This window comes from Xenopus laevis, chromosome 5L (assembly GCF_017654675.1).
Source record: "Xenopus laevis strain J_2021 chromosome 5L, Xenopus_laevis_v10.1, whole genome shotgun sequence".
NCBI classification, from domain to species: Eukaryota; Metazoa; Chordata; class Amphibia; order Anura; family Pipidae; genus Xenopus; species Xenopus laevis.
The window spans coordinates 97766425-97786808 of NC_054379.1; the positions used below are offsets into that span (position 1 = coordinate 97766425).

Below are 20384 nucleotides of genomic sequence, written 5' to 3' on the forward strand. Positions count from 1 at the left end.
GATAAGCAGTCTTGAGAAACAACCCTTTAGGGATCTAATAACAGGAATGCAGAATACTGCATGACAATGTTTTATATTGAGCTTATTCTTAATCTATAATGCAATATCATTCTCCAAACCAGTATACAATAATAAAATATATAAATATAATTTCCAAATAGTGTGCCATATTCTTTGGATATCCCTAAAACAGCCTGCTAAGCAAGATATCATCATCTGCTGTAGGGGCCCCTACGGGTTAATCTGCCCTGCAGCTTTAAGGCCCCCACCTTTTTCTTAGAGTGATCTGCCAGGAGAGGTATGACAGCTTCCAACCACACTGCACTATAGTGTGTGGAGTGGCCTCTTCCTCTTTCGCCTCTGGATGCTGATCCAGCTGGGTGTGCTCAGAGGAACTGAGTACAGAAGGCCCAGAAGAAGGCATGTGTTCAAGTCGGGGACCAGGCAACCCCCTGAATAAGGAATAGAAAGTGGCAGGTGTAGCTCCCAGTACTAGTACGCTCTAGGAGTGTAAGATAGTCAGGGTTGAGCTACAAAGAGCAGTTCTGAGCTCCAACATAGGAGTGATAGATTGGAGGTATCTCTCCCAGGCCATATTGCCTGTAGTATAGGGAACCCAGCGGAGAGGGAATCAGGAGAAAATGATTGCCCTGAGGTTGATCCAGAGACCACTACCGGAATATGTTTGAAGAGGTGAAGTGGGATACCTGCCAAATCTGTCCTAAGGGAGTGTCCGCACGTGTAAACTGCATGATGTGTGCCTGTGCACTTTCCTCTGATTCACTGTGATGTGAGTACTAAACCTGTGATCACTTGCTTCATGCATAGTAATAACCCTTGTTCCTGTTTTATTAAGAACCTCCTGGCGCCCAAGTCTTTTTTTGATTGCACAGTAGCCTGTGGGAGTTGTTGTTAAACTACACCACACCTTTAATCTTCCATATAGCGAAGGCCCTAGCCTGAAGTGTTAGAGTCATGTGTAACCCATGTTCTAGTGCACTAGCTGGTGAATTAACCCCCGGATGGCCCAAATAGGTGTTACACTGCTCTTTAGGGAAAACCTAGATATGAGCAAGGTTTGAGTAGGAGACAATGTATCATATCACTGCAGAATAAACTATACAGTAAATTTCTTAAAACCTGTCCACCATAGGCATTCTTAAATCCAGATAAACACTGGTCATATAGTGTTAGACAATTACTGCGAATTGAGGTGTACAGTATATAGCCTGCACTTGGTTTCCTTAAAATTGAATTACAGCTCTGTTTAAAATGTGGGTGTAAAAGACGTTTGTATCTGCTTAATAAATGACTATTTTTTAGCATAACTGAGGGAGCATGCAATCATAGATATAACTTCAATTTATAATCCTGTATTTTCTTTTCAGCTCCATATATATTCTCCTTGCTACAATTTATCACATTCATTTTAGCTGTGTATTCAGTTAGCAAAATTACATTTCAGTTGGGGATGCAAACAGACAAAAAGTGCTGTAGTTTACCATTATACACTATCCAAAAATTGCATGGCACTTGTTGAAATGTGTTTTAACATTTCATCTTTCTTTTAAGATTACATTTTACAATGGCTTTGATTGGTTGTGCAACTTGCTGACCTTTTTTTTTTTTTTTTTTTTTTACAGATTTTTCTCTCGTTTGACACCTTTCTATTATGCCTGTCACGTCAGTCTCAGTAGCACGATTAATTCTCTTTTAGGTACTGGCAATCTGCCCCGACCAATCCAGGACAACCAGCCAGACTTTGATTTACTCTTTTATAGATACATGGACATATTGGCTTTGGATAAAAAAGGCATCCAACTGTTCAGTACTTTATTCATAGAAATGAATATTCCATGCACCTGACTCTACAGACGGATTCTCTCCATTTGACTGCAAAGATGGATTTATAAATTAAATTGTTTGTTGGAATATGTCAGGACACTGTTCACTAGATAACGTGGTTAAGGCTGGCTGGCAAATCCTGTGTAGGCCATTTTTCTTTCTTTTATCTCAAGTCAAAGGAGAAAGTGCAGGTTATCAGTCTTCTCTCTATAAAATCAAGTCCTAGTGTACTATTTTAGATGAATAAATATGTTATTTCTATGTATATTTTCATATTGTATTTAAAACTTATATGTATGTGTATATATATATATATATATATATATATATATATATATATATATATATATATATAGCCATTGTTTCGGCAAATTGTATAATTCCAATGCATAAAGCTTAATTTTGCTTGTTATTTTTAAATAATTATGACATGAATTATTACACAGGTTTAAAGATGGCTATGATGAATCTGATTTTATCAATGCAGTTTGCGCAAAATTATATAAAAGAGTTATGCTTTCGTTTTTGCTGCTTCAGGTATCTTTTCTTGCAGTTCACTATTGGAACTAGTACAAATCGAATTCATGTGAGTTTTTTAACACTCCCATAAAACTCAAAATTCGACCAATCGAAATTTATTAATAAAATCAAATTTTCTCAGCTCGGATAAATTTAATCCATCCCAAAATTTGAATCGAATTTGATTTGAATTAGAAAAACTCGAATTAAATTGAAAAAACTAAATTTTTTCTGAAAAAAACAAACTGTTAATGTCAGGAAGGCTGCAAACATCACCAAATTGATCCCTGGACCTCTCCCATACACAGCAATTTGGCAGGTTTAAGGTGGCGACTAGTCCAATTTGAGTTCTTAAAGGGCCAGAGTAAAATTATAACTCAAATCGAGTTTGGATAATTCACAATTCGACCAAAAAAATTAGAATTTTTACTTCGACCCTTAATAAATATGCCTCTTAATGTAATGGCCAGTTTCCTAATACTGTATCTGTAATTCCTGATACTGTATCTGAAATACTGTACTAATCACATTATATGCACAATTCTTGTAGCTGTAGGGCTCACAACTTGTTTTTTACTTCTATTTTTGTTTCAGCCAAGAAAGTCAGCTTGGGGGAAAGACTACTAAGAAGAAAGTCACAATTTTTGAAAGCCAGGCCTGCCAACCTTTTGCCATGCATGAATCTAAGCCTGCACACTTTATTGATTATAAATTTAAAAATCAATAAAACATTTAAATAGCTATCATCTCCAAATTCAAGTTACTTGTGTAGCATACAATATATATTTCCCCCTTTTAATCAATGTAATCAATGTATAAATGCCAGATTCACCTTCACATACCATGTTATTTGATAGCCTTTAAGCCCATTTAATGAATTCACAGCTGCACACTATAAACATGTTAAATAACAGTAGAATATGTAAACATTAAAGCTGAATTGTTGCTTTCATTGTGGGCACAATAAAGAAAACCCTGAAGCAAGGATTTTCTGTGCCGAGTAAAAGAATGCCATATTAAATGACACAATCTACAAGAAAATCTATATTGAACTTTGTGTTGAAGTTTGGAAACGGCTTTATTCTTTTGAACAAAACTGATAAAAGCCTATACAGAATTTCATTCCTCGGAGAGTTTCCTCCACTACTTCCAACATGTCTAGCATAAATAAATTCAGCGTGGACTGCAGGATGTGCAATGAATACAGACACGGAGAAGGCTTGGGATGAAGTAAGGCATAGTTAGTCATGAACAAAGTACATATTTAACCAAATAACTGACAATATGCACATTCTAAAACACCAGATGCTCCTGTAATTTTAATTTAAGGAAAATGTTTTCTGTGCCATTTATTTTCTAAAGCAAGACATTTTATGAAATCACTGATCTGCTGCGTAAGTATGGGATCCACAGTATGGAAATTTGTTATCCATAAAGCCCTGAATTATGGGAAGACCATCTCCATTATAAAAATAATTCTAATTTTTAATTGCTTTCCTTTTTTCTGTGTTAATAAAATAGTACATTTTACTGGATCTTACTAAGATTTAATTAATTATTTTTGGGGGCATAATAATCCCATTGAGATAATTTAATGATTAAAGGTGAAGAAGTCAATATTTACTTGGGGGTGCCAAAAGTAAGGCACCTCAAGTGATTGTATATACTTACCTCACACCTCAGGCCGGTGCTCCTATCAGCAAAAAACTGCACTGGTCCGGGGGTTCTTCTAACGAGCACCACAGAGTGATCGACTTACTTCTTCTCCTTTCTTCACACAGGTGCACATGCACAGTAGTGAGAAAAGCCGAACTGTAATTAAGAAGTTACCTATTTCGTTCAACTGCACATGCGTCTGCCCCAGGAAAATTTAAGAAAAAAGAAGGAAGCAAGCTGATCTCCCCGTGGTGCTCACTGGAACAACCCCTGGACCAGTGCAGTTTTCTCCTGATAGGAGCCGTGGGCCAGGATGTCAAGTAAGTACAATCAATTGGGGTTGCTTCACTCTTGCCACCCCTGAGTAACAATGTCTTTCCTTCTCCTTTAAGTGATTTGTAGCAGATGTATCTGGATAATAGGTCCCATGCCATTCATCCCCACCTAACCTTTAGGGCAGGGGTCCCCAACCCTTTACACCTGTGAGCCATATTCAAATGAAAAAAGAATTGGGGAGCAACACCAGCATGAAATAAATTACTGAGGATGTCAAATAAGAGATGTTATATGGATTGGCATCCTAAAGGAGACTCTGTTTAGCAGTATACCTGTTTTTTATGCATCCAAAATTGCCTCAAAGCCTGGAATTAAAAAATAAGCACCTTATTCGAGGCCACTGACAGCAACATCCAAGGGGTTGGTAAGCAACATGTTGCATGTTAAAACAAGAAATAGCCATCTTTTGGTCCTACTATCAATAAATTGTGTCTTGCTAAAATTTGCTTGAGAGAACAAAAGTGCTAGCAGCTGCCACAAATAATGAAATGTTTTTACATAAATAAGCCGTATGTAGTGCAGACATAATTATATTCATTGTTTCAGATGCCTCAGTTAAATCAGAGCAGAATTCAATACTTTTTGGCTATGGTTCACTTCATTATTACTTTATGACTGAAACAGGCCATTATAGTTGCAATGCTGCAAGTTTAATTGTTTCAGGCCCATTTGGAAACTGTTGATTGAAAAGTTTACTGGGTAGATGCAAAAATAATGACACGGGTTGGTGGAAAAAACTCTTAAACCTTTGGAAGGAGGTGTAAAAACATATACGTATGTGTCATATTGATTTACCTTACTAGGTAGGATGAAGATGGATAACTGAACATCTATTTATTATATAAAGTCCCTAAAGCTGGCATGCCAAAAGTGTTGAACAATAACTTGTCTTATATATTTAGGAAGTACATTAATAAGCGTGAGAATAATTTATGTTTTTTTCTCCTCCGTTTGTATTGGTGGCACACTGAGCTGGTCACTTTGTTGTTCCTTGAGATTCTGCAAAGGTCTGAACCAATGCCCACTGTTTATTTGAGGAACACTTTGAAAATTCCCACTGGAATTTTCTCATCTGTATGCAGGTGACCCATCCACCCACAAATCCACTTCTCTCTCTTACTTGACAAACAGTGGGTCAAATAAGTGGTGTTGTTTTCTGGATATGATGTTAATAGCATTAACATATGCTTGGAGCATTTACTATCGCATCGAGTAGTGTCATGGCACTTTTTTTTTTTACAAAGTACAGTAGGTAAAACAAGTATGTATAAATGAAATTTAATTAAATTGCATATTTATTTATTTATGTTATTTTTACCACCACTTTTGTCATTGAGACAGCATACAAATCCTGTTAAATGTTAAATATATAACAACATGTAAATCCCTTATATGTCTGCTCTTTCTGTATAACCTTCTACAATAGGTCACGGTCTAGTGTTCTGATCATAGGTTGGACCTCCCGGCCACACTAGCAGTTATATGGTCATAGGTTCGCTGCTTGCAATAACAGAGATACAATTGTAGCAACAATTTTCAACATGTCAATTTTTTATTGTTCTTTTTGTTAACTGCAGTTGATCCTGCTTATTGATTGTACACTCTGAAATGTATTTTACTTACCACTGTACGTTCATGCCTCTGCTATACTTTCAATAAAGCAGTAATTGTTATATATATATAACAACATACAGGTACAATCAATTACCAAAAATATGACAAATACTTGTCGGTCATATAAGGTGCAATGTATTTCTAGAAGCAGCAGACATGCATTCCCAATTAGTGGCACATTAGATTTTCATGTCTATATGCCTCAGGAACCTTTTACCAGAAAGCTCAAACCCTAATGTGAACTGGTCATTTTTTAACATCTTTGTGCAAATCCTCCTTTCCATGATGGTTCCCAACCCAGGATATGTTAGTATCTTTTTTCATTGTAAAAAGTATTTCCATCAAAGCAAAGCCTTTGGTTGCTTCTGGATTTCCAAGCAAGGGTTGGAACCTATAGAATTCTGCTTCTGTATAAGAATTAATTTGTGATATTTTGTTGTGATAATTTGAGCAAAAAACAAACTTTCAACTACTATTTTTACACACTATTACATACACGTCTTTCCCCAGTTTAAATATTAAGTATATACAGTAAGTTGCTTTAAGTGTTTTATAGCAGTTTACCTTCTGAGATGGCCAAGAAGGAGTAGAACATAATTACGTGTTGCTGCCTCCCACACTTTATATAATCAGGCTGTATTGTACAGCTAATGAAATATTGGTGTCATGAATCAAAAAACAAACTTGTCGTTGAATATTAACATCTTGAAACAAGTGTTATTATATGGAGATAATCCTAATAAATGTATGTAAATGTCGGGATGTGATAATTTAGACAATCTCACATAATATTGGCAGGCACATCCTAAAGGTTTTAGACACCTAAATGGGTCCTAATAGGGACATGTGTCATTGCTCTGCTTATATAAGCCCCTGTTGTTCTCACAGTTTACTGTAGATGGCACTGAGCTATAGTATAAAGGTCTAGGTAACCATGCGGTCAGGGTCCATTGCTTTAGCCCTCACCAAGCAGGCAGGAAGGGGATGAGTAGTTGAACCTAGGCACTTCGGCCCCAGTAAAGTGGATAGCTATACTCTGTCATAGATCACTCTAGGAGTTCCACTTAGGGCACAGGCTGAAAGCTGGGGTACCTTCTCAATTGCTGCTTAACTACTGCTGTACTGTTCCCTTGCCTGCAGGGATCAAGCAATTCTTTGGTGCTGTGCTTTATGCTATATGTTCTCTGTACTCCATTGTGGATTGTTCTGCTGAATAAACTCAGTCCCTGGTTAAGCATAAATGAACCACTGGTGCCCAGTTCTTGTGCATAAGCACTTTGTTACAGTTGAACTACACCCTGCCTCCACACCGTTGCGAGGGCTTACACCTGAGAAAAAGGTCTCATCCGTGGCAAAAATATATTTGAAAGTAAGCTCATAATAGAGACAGTGCCACTCAATTTATTATAGTGCTACATATGTATACTTTTATTTATATAGCACAACTTAAATATACAACACTGTATAGCACATATATATTAAATGGAACATTGAACAATATATGTACCAGCTAAAATATATGTAATACCTACTTTGACTTTTATGGAATGGAAGTCATTGGATCAATTGTATGCGACAGTTGTCCCAAAACTCTGGGGTTGAAGCAGTGGCTGGTGGGGTGGGGAGCTCAGCCTGAAGGCCATTTGGGTGAGAGATGGGACCTTTTGCTGTCCTAGATATCCTTAAAACAATGACTAATACACCAATATTTGTACTATTTTCATGAGCTAAGAGGGGCTAAGGAACAAAGGTTGTAACTTCAAGAGGACTTGAACTGAAAATGTTTGACAACCACTTCTCTAGCAGATAATAAAGATATTTTTAAATGAACAAAATTGCTGGAAAAGAATTTGCTTTCTTTTTTTCATTCCCTTTTTCAACAAAGGGAAAATGTTGTTTTTCAGACATTCATTATTGTTTGCATATTATATCTGTGCAAAAAGAAAAATACACAAAAATACACTTTTCCCTAAAGAAGGGTTTCCCATTGTAAGGAATTTTCATGCAAAGTGAAAGGTTTTTTTTGACTTGATGAACTACATTCTGTGCCAACATGTAACAATTTAGCCAAATGTAATAGCTTAGAATGAGAAAGCTATTTTGTGCAAAAAAAATTGTTCATGTTACAAAATGCTTTAGAAATAGGGAGAAAGCACACATAGCAAAAAAAATCCAAAATAAGTGACATTTCATAAATGTAACATTTTAAAATCTCTTTAAAAACAAGCATTTTAGGGAGGCAGCTCAGGGAGATTAGTTGCCTGAAGATGAAGTGATTTGTTGCTGGGCGACTAACCTTCTCCAATAGCTTTGTGTGCCCCTGCCCTTATAGTCACAAACAGTCAGATTTGTTAGCCTGTCCTAGTTGCCATGAGAATTTGATTCCTGAAGCTGAGTGCCCAAGGCCACTGACACACAAGGAGATTAGTCGACTCTCAATTAATCTCCTCTAGTGTGGGCAACTAATCTCGTCGTGTGTCAGGGCCCTAAGAGTCAATAGAGATGCTAAAAATATTTTATTATTCTACTTTATCAATTGTTATAGCATTGTAAAGCTCCCAGTGATAGCTGAGGCTGCAATAATCAGTCTGATTCAGCACTTTCAGCACAATTCTAGGGGAATCGATAAAAATTAATTTTGAAATAAAATGGGAAGATTTATGAGTTGAAACTCATTTGTAGAATACATTTTTACAAGTCTTAGTTGGATTTTTTATATTCACTAGACTGTACAACGATAGATTTCAAATTATTTTCATTGCATTGTTTCCATGCCTACGAAGGGCTATAGGCCCTCACTTTCTGGATTCTTTCAAGGATACAGTGTTCAGAAAGCATAAACAAAGGTAGAGGAGCAAAACGTTCTATGCTTCAAATGGTAGTTGGAATTTAACACTTTTAATATCCTATTTAAATTGTAGCATTATGCAGACTTTGAGACAAAGTAAATTTTATCTCTGTTTTTTGCTTTTTTTTTTAAATTTTGCATTTGCATTAAACATAAGATATCCACTTAACAGATTCCACATTTAACATATAACAGCATATGGCAACTTACAGGAGGCCCAGGAGGTCCAGGAATTCCAGGAGAACCTTCATTACCCTTTTCAAAAGAGTTAAATAAACAAACATTTCTCAGTTAAAAAAAACATAGCACTGCTATAACATTGCACTTTATTGCTAAATCTTTCTTCACTATCTTTCACTATATACAAAAGAGACAACAAAAAAGAGTAAAAAGTATACCCCGAATAAAAGAATTCTCTGAATATGCTCTTGGGGAGGAGGGTAAGTTTTTTTTAGACAAGAATACCAAAAGATTATTTTTACCTTTCACCAAGCTTATATTATATAATAACATACTTACTGTATACCCAATGAATGGAAGCTGGTCTCTTTATTTTGGTGATAGTTATTCATCTCTAAGGGGCATATTTATTGTCAAAGTGACGTGTCCTGATGGAGTTGCAGCATGGTTTATCCGAAACCAAATTATGAACTGGGATTGATGATCTTTAGTGATTGGCCACCAGTGAATAAATTCGCAAAACTGCCTAAAAAATTCAGTGGCAGAAAATCCGCTGAATAGACAGTGAAAGAAATTGCCTGACCCATCCCTATGCTTGAGGCAGGGCAGACAATATATGATTGATAGCTGAGATTTATTTTCATATTGTACAGCATTTTATAGTATGTCTGGGTGACAGGTCCCCTAAAAATAAACTTTTTTTTATACCTTTTTTTTTTACTTTTATAATTTTGCATTCATGCAACCTTTTAGGCCATAAGATCATTTAGAAGTAAATTATTCTTGTTATCAACAATTGCTATTATTATATTAATTATCAAGCATTTAAGTATACTTATTAACATATCAACCTCTAAAACAAAATGTGCCTGTCAAGGATTTGTGCCTGATCTCTAACATGTATGCGTTCAACTATCATAATATTTTGGTGCTTCTCAGCTACTTAATAATGAAGGCATTACCAATACATAAGCAATCGGCCTTAATAGGTAGGAGCCAATAATACTATTGTTTTCAGTTTGAAAACAATGCTTACACAGTGGAACCTAGATAGTGGAGGACCTGGGATTCACTCTTCAATAATTAAAAAATACTATGACACATGTAAATATAATTTTTAATTAAAGTTCTTAGCTAAACAAGGTAAACATATCTGGTGCTCATAACTAACTCGATTAATATAAATACAGGTATTGGACCTGTTATCCAGAATGGGGTTTTCCAGCTAATGGATATTTCCGTAATTTGGATCTTCATTCCTTAAGTCTACTATAAAATCAAGTAAACATTAAATAAACCCAATAGGCTGGTTTTGCTTCCAATAAGGATGAATTATACCTTAGTTTGGATCAAGTACATGGTACTGTTTCATTATTACAAAGAAAAAGGAAATCATTTTTAAAACTTTTAATTATTTCATCATAATGGAGTCTATGGGAGCCTTTCCGTAATTTGGAGCTTTCTGGATAACAGGTTTTCCGGATAATGGATCACATACCTGTATATAATATATATATATATATATATATATATATATATATATATATATATATATATATATATATATATAGTTGCCATTATGACAACTTTTGGGAAACATTGTTGATGAAAGAAATTAAGTTATAGAGTTTTAATACCAATTTAGAATCATGAACTCTAAACGAATAGTTTCACACAGAAAAATGTGTACCTTTTCTCCTTTGTGGCCGGCTGGCCCTGGATGTCCTGGTCTCCCAAAATGACCCTGGAAAAAATCAAAAGCACAGTTTTTGCAAAGAACGAAACAGAAAACCTGCACAAAGAATTTGCTGAGAAAAGTTGTACTTTTCCTAGGTCAGCCTAACCCAATTACGTCTCCCAAGAAGCATCTTTCCTTTTTGACTGATAAAACAGCTGCATCCTACTGATAAGCGTCATAAATGGAAAGTATACAATGCTGTTTGTCGTTGCTTTTTCACCTTGACAGATCAAATGTAAAGGCCCTACCTGGTGTATGTTGATATAGTGAGGAGTTCATGTCGCTGCTTGAATGGCAATGTGCATATCATTATCGTTTTTATTTACATAAATATCTGTTAAAAGCTTAAAGGGGACCCAACACCCAAAAAAATCCAAATCCTATTTTATCACAGTAATCAAGAAAAAATTAACTTTAATTACACTTTATACATTATTTGAATTTTGTTTCCTTCAGTCTGGGATGTCCTAATTATAGCAAATAGGTAGGAGCCATATTGTTGACACTGTTATTAAGGAAAGTCTTGCATCATCTCAGAATCTTGTTTGAGCACCAGAACAGGGGACCTGATGTCCATCTCCATACACTGGCTACACAACTAGATGGTTAAGAGAATGGGGGGAGAGCATTAACATCTAGGAAGTGCTGAATGGAAAGTGAAAGTAATTGCCTGCCCTGCCTCTATGCCTACGGCATAGAGCAGGGGCAGGCAATATTTGATTGACAGTTGAGATTTTTAAATGTGTTTAGAACAGCTATGAATGCTTAAATAAAAAAAGAATTTGGATTGTATGTTTAGTTTGAAAAAGGACTTTAATCATACAGTTTTATGTCCAGGTCCACTTTAAGGAAATGTAGTCATCTCTTACAGAAGAAAGAATTCCAGCGTCCACCCTGTATAATGAATTTAACTATGCACCTGAACCTTCACCTTAGATTCAAATTTTTCGGCTGAAAAAACTTCAGTTGCTACGAGTGAAACCCTCTGAAAAAAAAACTCAAACATGATGAAGGCTATTAACATCTTCAAATGGTTCAAGGGACCTCTGCATTGACTTCTACATCAAATCGTCAGGTTTTAGATGGTGTATTTATGGATTCAAGCTATTTGCAGGGTCGAGGTATAATAAATCTCGAAAAAATTCTATTTTTTTGTAAAAAAACTAAAGAAAATGTGTTTTTTAACCCCAAAAAATTTTTTTGACTCAAAAATAAGCTTGAAAACTTGAACCTTAATAAATCTGCCCCTAAGAATTGACTTAAAGGCGAACCACCCCTTTAACAATAAGCCATGGAACAAAGTATTTTCTTATATAGTCATTAAAGTTATGAAATGCAGTGTTTAGCAATTATTACAGGTTAGATGGATTTTTATCTGCAGAAGGTGTCCAGCAACAAGTCTCATAAGTCAAAGAAGAAACTAATGATGACCACAGGATTGACCTGGGTTGGCGTCCAAGGCCCACCGGGAGTGCGACTTTAAGGGCCCTCCATGCACATACTTCCCTCTTCCTCAATTTGGCTCCGTGATCAGGTCCAGCAAGGGGAGGGTAAAAATTGTCCGGGAGGGGGAGTCACATAGGTTGGTGGGGCCCATCAGGCCACCAGGTTTTTTCCCTGTTTCCCCCCAGCCCAGTCCATCACTGGACTGCCAAGATAGGATCAGAATATAATTTAGACCATTGCCTGTTTGCTCACTTTGCTAATGTTTCCTTTTTTGTGTCAGTATCAGTATATATAAAATGGGCTTTTTACAAATACAGGGTTCCAATAGTCAGGTTGCCTATTCTTCAAGAATCAGAGATTATACATTTATATGTACTGTAGAACCTCACTGAGGGTAAAGCCTGTTTGTGGACTGTATTTCTGAGTTGTATGTTTTGACAATGTATTTCAAGCCTCAAAGACATTGGCAAAGAACTGACACATCCGAACATATAAGGACACTTTTCCCCACATAATTTAGGATGAGGTGAGCTGCAAGGCTTGCTCAAGTTTGTGATAAAGAATACATTTATGCCCTGGACGCCAAACATCAGAATTAGATGTTTTTGTATATAGCGTACATCAGGGAGTTCCAACTAACTGCCAGAGGGTCAATATGTATATTTAAAAAAATGCATTTATAGGAAGACAATATACTAAAATTGCCAGTGGCCAGATAACTCAGACTCACAAATGGTGAAGCGTTCCTCGAAAGAATTGAATAAATAAACAGTTGTTAGCAGGGAGGCTGAGGCTTTGAAATCACACAAAGCATTAGAAGCTGAGAAGTTTCCAACTACCAAATATTGTTTCCAGCAGCTCATCATATTGATCTGTGCAGCACAAGTCTATTGCATGGTCAGCAGACAAAAATACAGTCATCGATTAATTGATCTTGAAAAAGAGATCTAACTAGTGTATCAAGGTATCTGACCTTAGGGACACAAAGAAGCAAGAGATAAGTAGAACTGATATCTCAAGGAAACACAGCTATGTGAGACGATGTTGCCATGATGAAAAATAGCCCTTCGCCTTAAAGGAACACTGCAAATAAAACACAACTAAATTTCTAATTGCACAGACCCAGCCTGACACTGCCCCAATTATTTCTGGAACAAACTCACACAGGCTTTAACTTCAGCAACTCAAAGATGGCCAATTAAACAAAAGCTTTCAGAACTGATTTGCAGTGAGATCACAACCTGCTAAATATAGAATTGGAATAACTTCACCACATTGATGTGCTATTTTTGTGGAAATCATTTTAATAATAATGTATTGCTTTATAATCACTCACAAATGTTCTTAAAATAATAGAAAAATAATGTCAATCAATCTATTTACAAGGCCTAGTAACCCACAACAACCAGCCAACAGTTAACATTTGGTGCTGTCTGATGTTTTCAAGTTTCCCTTTGTCTAGTTGATAAGGCAAACCTAAGAACACAACAAACTTGCACCTTTGTCAACCTTCTATAGTTCCCAGGACAGACTATCTCACGCTAATTGGCCTCAAGACAGAACCCTTCTACAGCTTTTGGGAAGTCATAAGGGATCTACCATACAATTTGGAAACCCTTCAATGTATATACAGTACTTTAACTTTTGTATTAAAGTGGCAGTTTACTCACAGTTTCAATATTAGTTCAATAAATAGGCTTTGTGCTAAACATACTTCATGCATATTGTACATGTATGATGAAATCATGTGTCTAGCAGCAATTCTATTGAGGTAGCTACAGTATGGTGTTCCCTGAATTCTAGAAAGCATGTTTGAAATGGTCTAACTGATTTTGACGATTCTCTGTCCCTCAGAACCAGTTTGATATAGCTCTCAGTGCACTGGCATAACTACCATAAGGTTCGCAGGGTCTGCTGTATGGAATTTCCTTCTTTCAACCCCTTCAACCTGCTAATTTTTGCCGCAAACAAAGAAACATCACGAGCGCAGGCAACTGACAGCAGGGCAGAAGGGGTCACTGACACAGTGCGCTAGGCCATCTAAAGTTTTTTCTCACGGGGGATGCTGGTCCATGGTGTCAGTATATGACTCACTCCTCTACCATTCTTGTGAATATTTCCTGTACTGTGAAGTTCTGATTTGCCAGTGTTTGACTTGGCCTGACTGTTACTAAAAGCAGCTTCAGTAGTACTGCAGGTCTGTCCTCCAGCTGCTAAAGGGGTAATACTGTTTAACTCTGACTCTGACTAGTAACTATATACCCTGCAGGCAAGCTTAATTAAAGGCTGAAAGAAACTCAGCTGCTGGGGTCCCACTGAATCCCTTATCTTTTATTGTAACAAAACGTTTCATCTGGGGAAAGGGCAAAGAGCATGCCTAGGGTTGCCACTTATCTGGTATTTAAGGTGGCAAATCACTAGCTATGGCTGGTGCTGGTATAATAAAAATGGGAGCAATATATTTGCCAGTAAATTTGAAAGGGAGTTAACCCTACCTATAAATCCCTCCCTTCCAGTGGCATAACTAGGAGTTACTGGGCTCCACAGCAAATTAATTTTAGGGCCCCCCAACATATACATAGGCTGTCCTGTTTTATCAATATATGTTGAAAATGCTTTTTATTTGGGCCTGATGAGGCCCCCTATACCTTCCGCTGTAGTTATGCCTCAGCTCTCTACACTGCCCCTCTCAATGGCCATTTACTCCCTTTAGAGCAGAGGCCTGTTTGCGCCCTGTCCATTCCCCTACTCTATTCGCCAGTTCCGCTGTTCAACCCGCCCATTTCCACACCCCATTGTGTCGTCACCCCATTCCTGAATGATGTTACCACTGGCCATGCTGCTGCTGATTTATTTAGATCCAATGTTTGGTGATGGAAGTAACAAAACTATGCATAATTCCTAAAGAAACAAAAGGCAAAAGGTATGTTCAACACAAGTCTTATTAATTAAGCTAATGCTATAAAGGGGGTATAATGCCCCCTTTAAATGATGGTCAGCAGCCACCAGTAAAATAAGGAAATCACTTATTACTTCTGTGGGTAACATAAAAGCAGGATAGATAACATAAACCTTCAATAACTTTTCCCTTGTCCCACTTCATTGTCCCCACCTTCAGTCTGTACATTACATGTCTCCTACAAACAATATGTAATAGGCAGCCCCTCACCCTTTCACTCACTATTGTGCAGTGCTAAAAAGCCCAGGAGGAAGACATAAAGGTTACCTAATGATATATGACACTCTGTAACAAATCCACACAAATGTTTGGAGTTGAAGATGACAGCAACCTGCATGGCATATGGGTAGCACCAGAAAATGGTCCAAGCATAAAGGTCACGCCTAACGTACCATGCAGGTTTATAAATGTGGCACAGAAAATAAAGGCATATGGTTGTGTGGCACCAATACATTCTGCAAATTCTTTATACATTCCCTCTGTTATGTCCCAATTTGTAACAGCATTATTAAATAAGATTACTATATATGATATAGCAGCATTGCTGTGAACATAGCATGAAGAAAATAAAAGTCATAAATAATCAATAAGCAGCTAAAAACAGAAAATAGCCACGCATTCCTATAGTTCCACTAGTATTTAGTTGTCTGACTCGGGTCGCCTTAAGAAAGCACAAAGTCATTAATTCTAGATAGATAGACAGATTTTAAAAGTATTATCAACATTTAAATGAATTCATGAGAAAAGCATCAATCGCCAAAAAATGTCATACGAACTACAGACCATTAGTAAGAGAATAGGAGCATTAGTAAAATAAATTAAACTGGCCTATTTAATTTTACATGGCATGCAGCTACTCCATTCTTATTTAGAATAAATGTAACCTTTCCATTGGAACCTTATTAAATTGAGGTCTTGAACAAAATGGGCATCAAGACAAAGCCAGCCATATAGCATTAAAAAGCTGATTTATCATACATATCTTATCATTTGAATTAAACACATTAAAGACGAAATTAATTAGTATTCACTTTAATAGTGTAACATTAACATTGTTCGGTAATGTGCCAAGTTAATTATCTAAACCCATTGATCACTTACTTTGCATTTGATTTTCATCCACCCTTGAAATAAATAGTTTTACAACTACTAGTCTCATTCAATAGAATCTGACATTGAATCTCAAAACAAATCATACAATAGCAGGAGGATTTAATGAATAAATGTGTATGGAGGGGGCGGGTTGCCACTCTGCTCAGGGCTTTGTTTACCGAACACTCCAATCTCTGTAGTGTATGAACTCATTCTAATTGACATTCTATGACAACGACGTGTCAAATAGACATTCTGTAATTAGACGTACCAAATTAAGTGGGTGAATGCTGGTTCTTTCCATGCATAGACAATAGGGCACATTTTACATCCAATGCTGCAGTTGTGGTTGTGCAAATTTCCCCGCAGTCAGTTGCTCAAATAATCCCATTCCTTAAGGTTCTTGCATCAAAGGGTGCTCTTTGCACTTACATATTGTTGCTCTTGCCTACAGTTCCATATTGAGCACAGTTGCACTTATTGAGGCAGGGGAACCCCGGAGCTATTGCCGCCTCACATGTCACATGTCAGAAATGATGCCAACTGGAGTTAGAATATATTCAGAGCACTTGCATCTGATTTATGGCACACCTTCCATGGGAATTGCAGTAGAAAATTGCACTCTGCATGCTGTGATGCAGTAGGTATGACAACAATGGACAGAACTTGCTTATAATAAAGATACAGGGAGTAACCTGAATAGCAAATGCTGTATGCATCCACAGTAACTGGACTTCAGGTTGGGCCCCCAAACCACTGCTTTAAAAGAGAATTCAACTGTAAAAAGTAAAAAATAAAACAGATTCTGTCCAGCGGAGTTCACGGCAGCCATCTTCTTCTCTTCGGTAATTTTCGCAGTTGGAGCAATTTTCTGTGCATGCGCCGAAAGTCACTGAAATTGCTGAAGCGCCAATCTCATTCCGAAGATTACAGAAGAGCCAGAAGATGGCTGCTGTGAACTCCGCTGGACAGAATCTGCACTGAGGGGTAAGTAAAGCGTTAGGGGCATTTGCTGGGGTAGCAGCTAGGCTGGGGGAAGGAGGGGTACTATGTAGGGTAGGGGGTAGGGTTTTTTTTTACATAAGGGTTGAATTCTCCTTTATGTAAACAAAGGAAGGCTAACCCCCCAGTTTTTATAACTATTGTATCTCTTTTACAAATGTTTAAAGGGGCAGCATACACAGTACTATCTTTTTCAACATAAACAAAATAAATCAAACGTAGGCTAACTGAACAAATGTATACATAAAATGCATTTATATTTACCATATTTCAAATAATAATTTCTGCATAAACAACTTCCACCCTTCATTGTGACTTCATTATCTGATAATATGATTATCTACATTGCAACAACCAAACATGGAGTAGCTTCAATTTTCCTTAGAATAGATTTTACAGTCCTTAAGAGATTATTTCCCTAAACCTAACATATGATGGGAAGTAAGCCGGATCTCATGCTCTTTTAAGGAACTGCAGCTTTTCTATGTGTATGTGAATGTTTAAAGTAACTGTTTTATATCACATGAATTTGAATCTTTTTTAATGATTAGCTCTTTTTGGTGTTTACATAATACTTACTGATGGTCCAGAAGGTCCTATCAAGCCAGGAAGCCCAGGAATACCTTGCATTCCCTAAAAGTAAATATATATATATCACTATGGGCAGTGTACTGAAAGTGAAAATTATGGGACATGCACTTTAGAAACTTTTTCAACATTAATAGGAAATCTTAACAAAACCAGTAGAAACAACCATGGGTTTACTTACTTAAATATATGCTAAATTGCACTTGTACAGTAACCCATAGAAATCATCAAAACTTTTACTTCCATTGTCTTACACTCAGAAGACTGGTTAAAACTAAGTGAAATAATTAATACCATTCGATACATAGGGGTTTTTCCCCCTTCATGCATTTTTTTTTACTATGGTTTTAAAAAAATAAAATGTAAAAGCTACTAGTAATTAATAGCAACTTAGGTAACTTTTTGACTAAATGAAACACCCCTGACAGTTAACTGATCAACAGGAAGGCAAAAAACATAATCTAGAATTAGCTTTGGAGCGATAAAAAAATTCTTCCTGTTGGACCAGTCCCTGCATCAAAAGCTACTTCCAGTAACCCCTTATTTTCTTACTTGTTAAAAAGTCATTCAACCCCATTTTGAAGCCATATAATATATCTGTTAGTACAACCACTTTAGAGAGGGAAATCTTCACAGTCTCTCAATATAAGAAGACCTTATTTAAATATTATGATGAAATCTCTTTTCTTCTGATCTCAGTAGATACCCCCTCATGTCTGCTGGAAAGACCTACTGGCAAGCATTAGAGAATTTTTACCTGTATATGGTCTTCTTATATTTTTATACATAGTCATCATATCTCCTATTAAGTATTTCTCCTCCAGTCTAAACATTCCCAATTTCGGCAGTCTTTTTCATAACTGAGAATTTCCATAGTTGCTCATCTTTTGCTCTTATTTTGTTCTTTGGACTTTGAATTTAGTAATATTGTGTCTCAGAACTGAAGACCAAAACTCCATTGCATATTCCAGATGGGGCCTTACCATCCCACCATCCACTGGAACACAAACTGGGTGTCATTCAAACCCTGCACCACCGGGCGGAATGTGTGGCAACTGATACAGAGTCCAAAGACATAAAGCAAAAACTTCTCAGAGGAGCTTTGAAAGCATGTGGCTACCCAGAATGGGCCTTTGTCAAAACAGCAGCAACCAAGCCCTACAGGAACACCAATAGAAATAACCGCCCGGAGACACATAGTAGGCGAAACATAGTCATCCCATATGTAGCTGGAGTGTCAGAGAAACTCAGGAAGATTATCAACAAACACCATGTCCCTGTGTTTTTCAAACCTAGCAACACACTGAGACAAAAACTGGTACACCCAAAGGATCAAATACCAAAAGAAAAACAAAGCAATGTGGTATACGGAGTCCAGTGTAGCGAGGAGTGCACAGATCTATACATTGGGGAGACAAAACAACTGCTCTCCAAGCGAATGGCTCAGCACAGGAGGGAGAACTCTACAGGGCAAAACTCAGCAGTCTTTCTACACTTAAGAGACAAGGGACACTACTTTGAACATAGCAAGGTCCAAATCTTGGATAAAGAAGACCGCTGGTTTGAATGAGTCGTGAAAGAGGCGATTCATGTCAAGGTGGAGAGACTATCTCTGAACAGAGGCGGGGGCCTTAGACACCACCTGTCTGCTACATACAATGCTGTTCTAACATCTGTACCCCGGCAGATTCAGAACACTTCACACATCCATTCATGCAACTCTCACAAGTAACACCTATATCTAGGAGTTGCATGACACATTGGATAATCCTATCACAACTACACAGAATCAACACCTCTGTGAATTTCTTCAGATGTCACCTCTTAGAAGAGTTATAATGTGCCATTGTAAATGGATTAGTGGAAGAGTTTATATGTCGAAAACTTCCCACACCAGTCAGTTGAACTGAAGAAGCTGCTCGATGAGTAGTGAAACGTCTTCATTGATTACTCAGCAAGTCCAGTTGTTTTTACAATTACAGCCCTTATTTGGCACCCCAAGGGACTTTTTCATGCTTCTGTTGCTCCCCAACTCTTTTTACATTCGAATGTGGCTCACTGGTAAAAAAGGATGGGGACCCCTGCTCTAGTCCATAGGTACCACAGTAAAGCAAGTCTGGCTAAAACTGAACTATGCTCTCTGAGTAGCACTTTGTGTATTCCATCAGGTGTTTCCCTGGTGTTTCATTCCAATTAACTTTGAGTAAACATTCACATATCATATCCTGTGTCGGCTATTGACTTGATTGGGTTGAGCTAGCTTTGCCCCTACAGAGTTGGTCATGAACTCTTCTCTGTTTTCTGTATCTTTTTACTACTGATATATGTATAAAATGTAGGTGGCAAGCTTTTTATTTGTCACATTTTTTAGTATTTTTTAATACATACCTAGAAGAACTGTTTTTTTACATTAAAATGCAGCACTTTTTAACTGAAATGTTAATGATTAAATGCCATTTTGCTTTTTGCTTAAGTGCCACTTTGCTGAATTCTTATAGCCAGGTAATGCTCTTCCTTCTTTAACTACATTAATAAAAAAATAGGGACTAAGCATAAAATGT

The 20384-nt window shown here is 37.0% G+C and overlaps 1 protein-coding gene across 2 annotated transcripts in view; it reads right to left on the reverse strand.

Moving 5' to 3' along the window:
• The window catches only part of LOC108716928 (collagen alpha-1(XIX) chain), a 343423-nt gene that overhangs the window by 75993 nt on the left and 247046 nt on the right, over window positions 1-20384 (reverse strand). For both annotated transcript variants that reach the window (XM_041563150.1, XM_041563151.1), the window contains exons 36-38: window positions 17815-17868; window positions 10689-10742; window positions 9029-9073 (exon numbers count right to left, since the gene is read on the reverse strand). In XM_041563150.1, the coding sequence (XP_041419084.1) occupies window positions 9029-9073; window positions 10689-10742; window positions 17815-17868 (153 nt within the window). The remainder of the gene's footprint in view (window positions 1-9028; window positions 9074-10688; window positions 10743-17814; window positions 17869-20384) is intronic.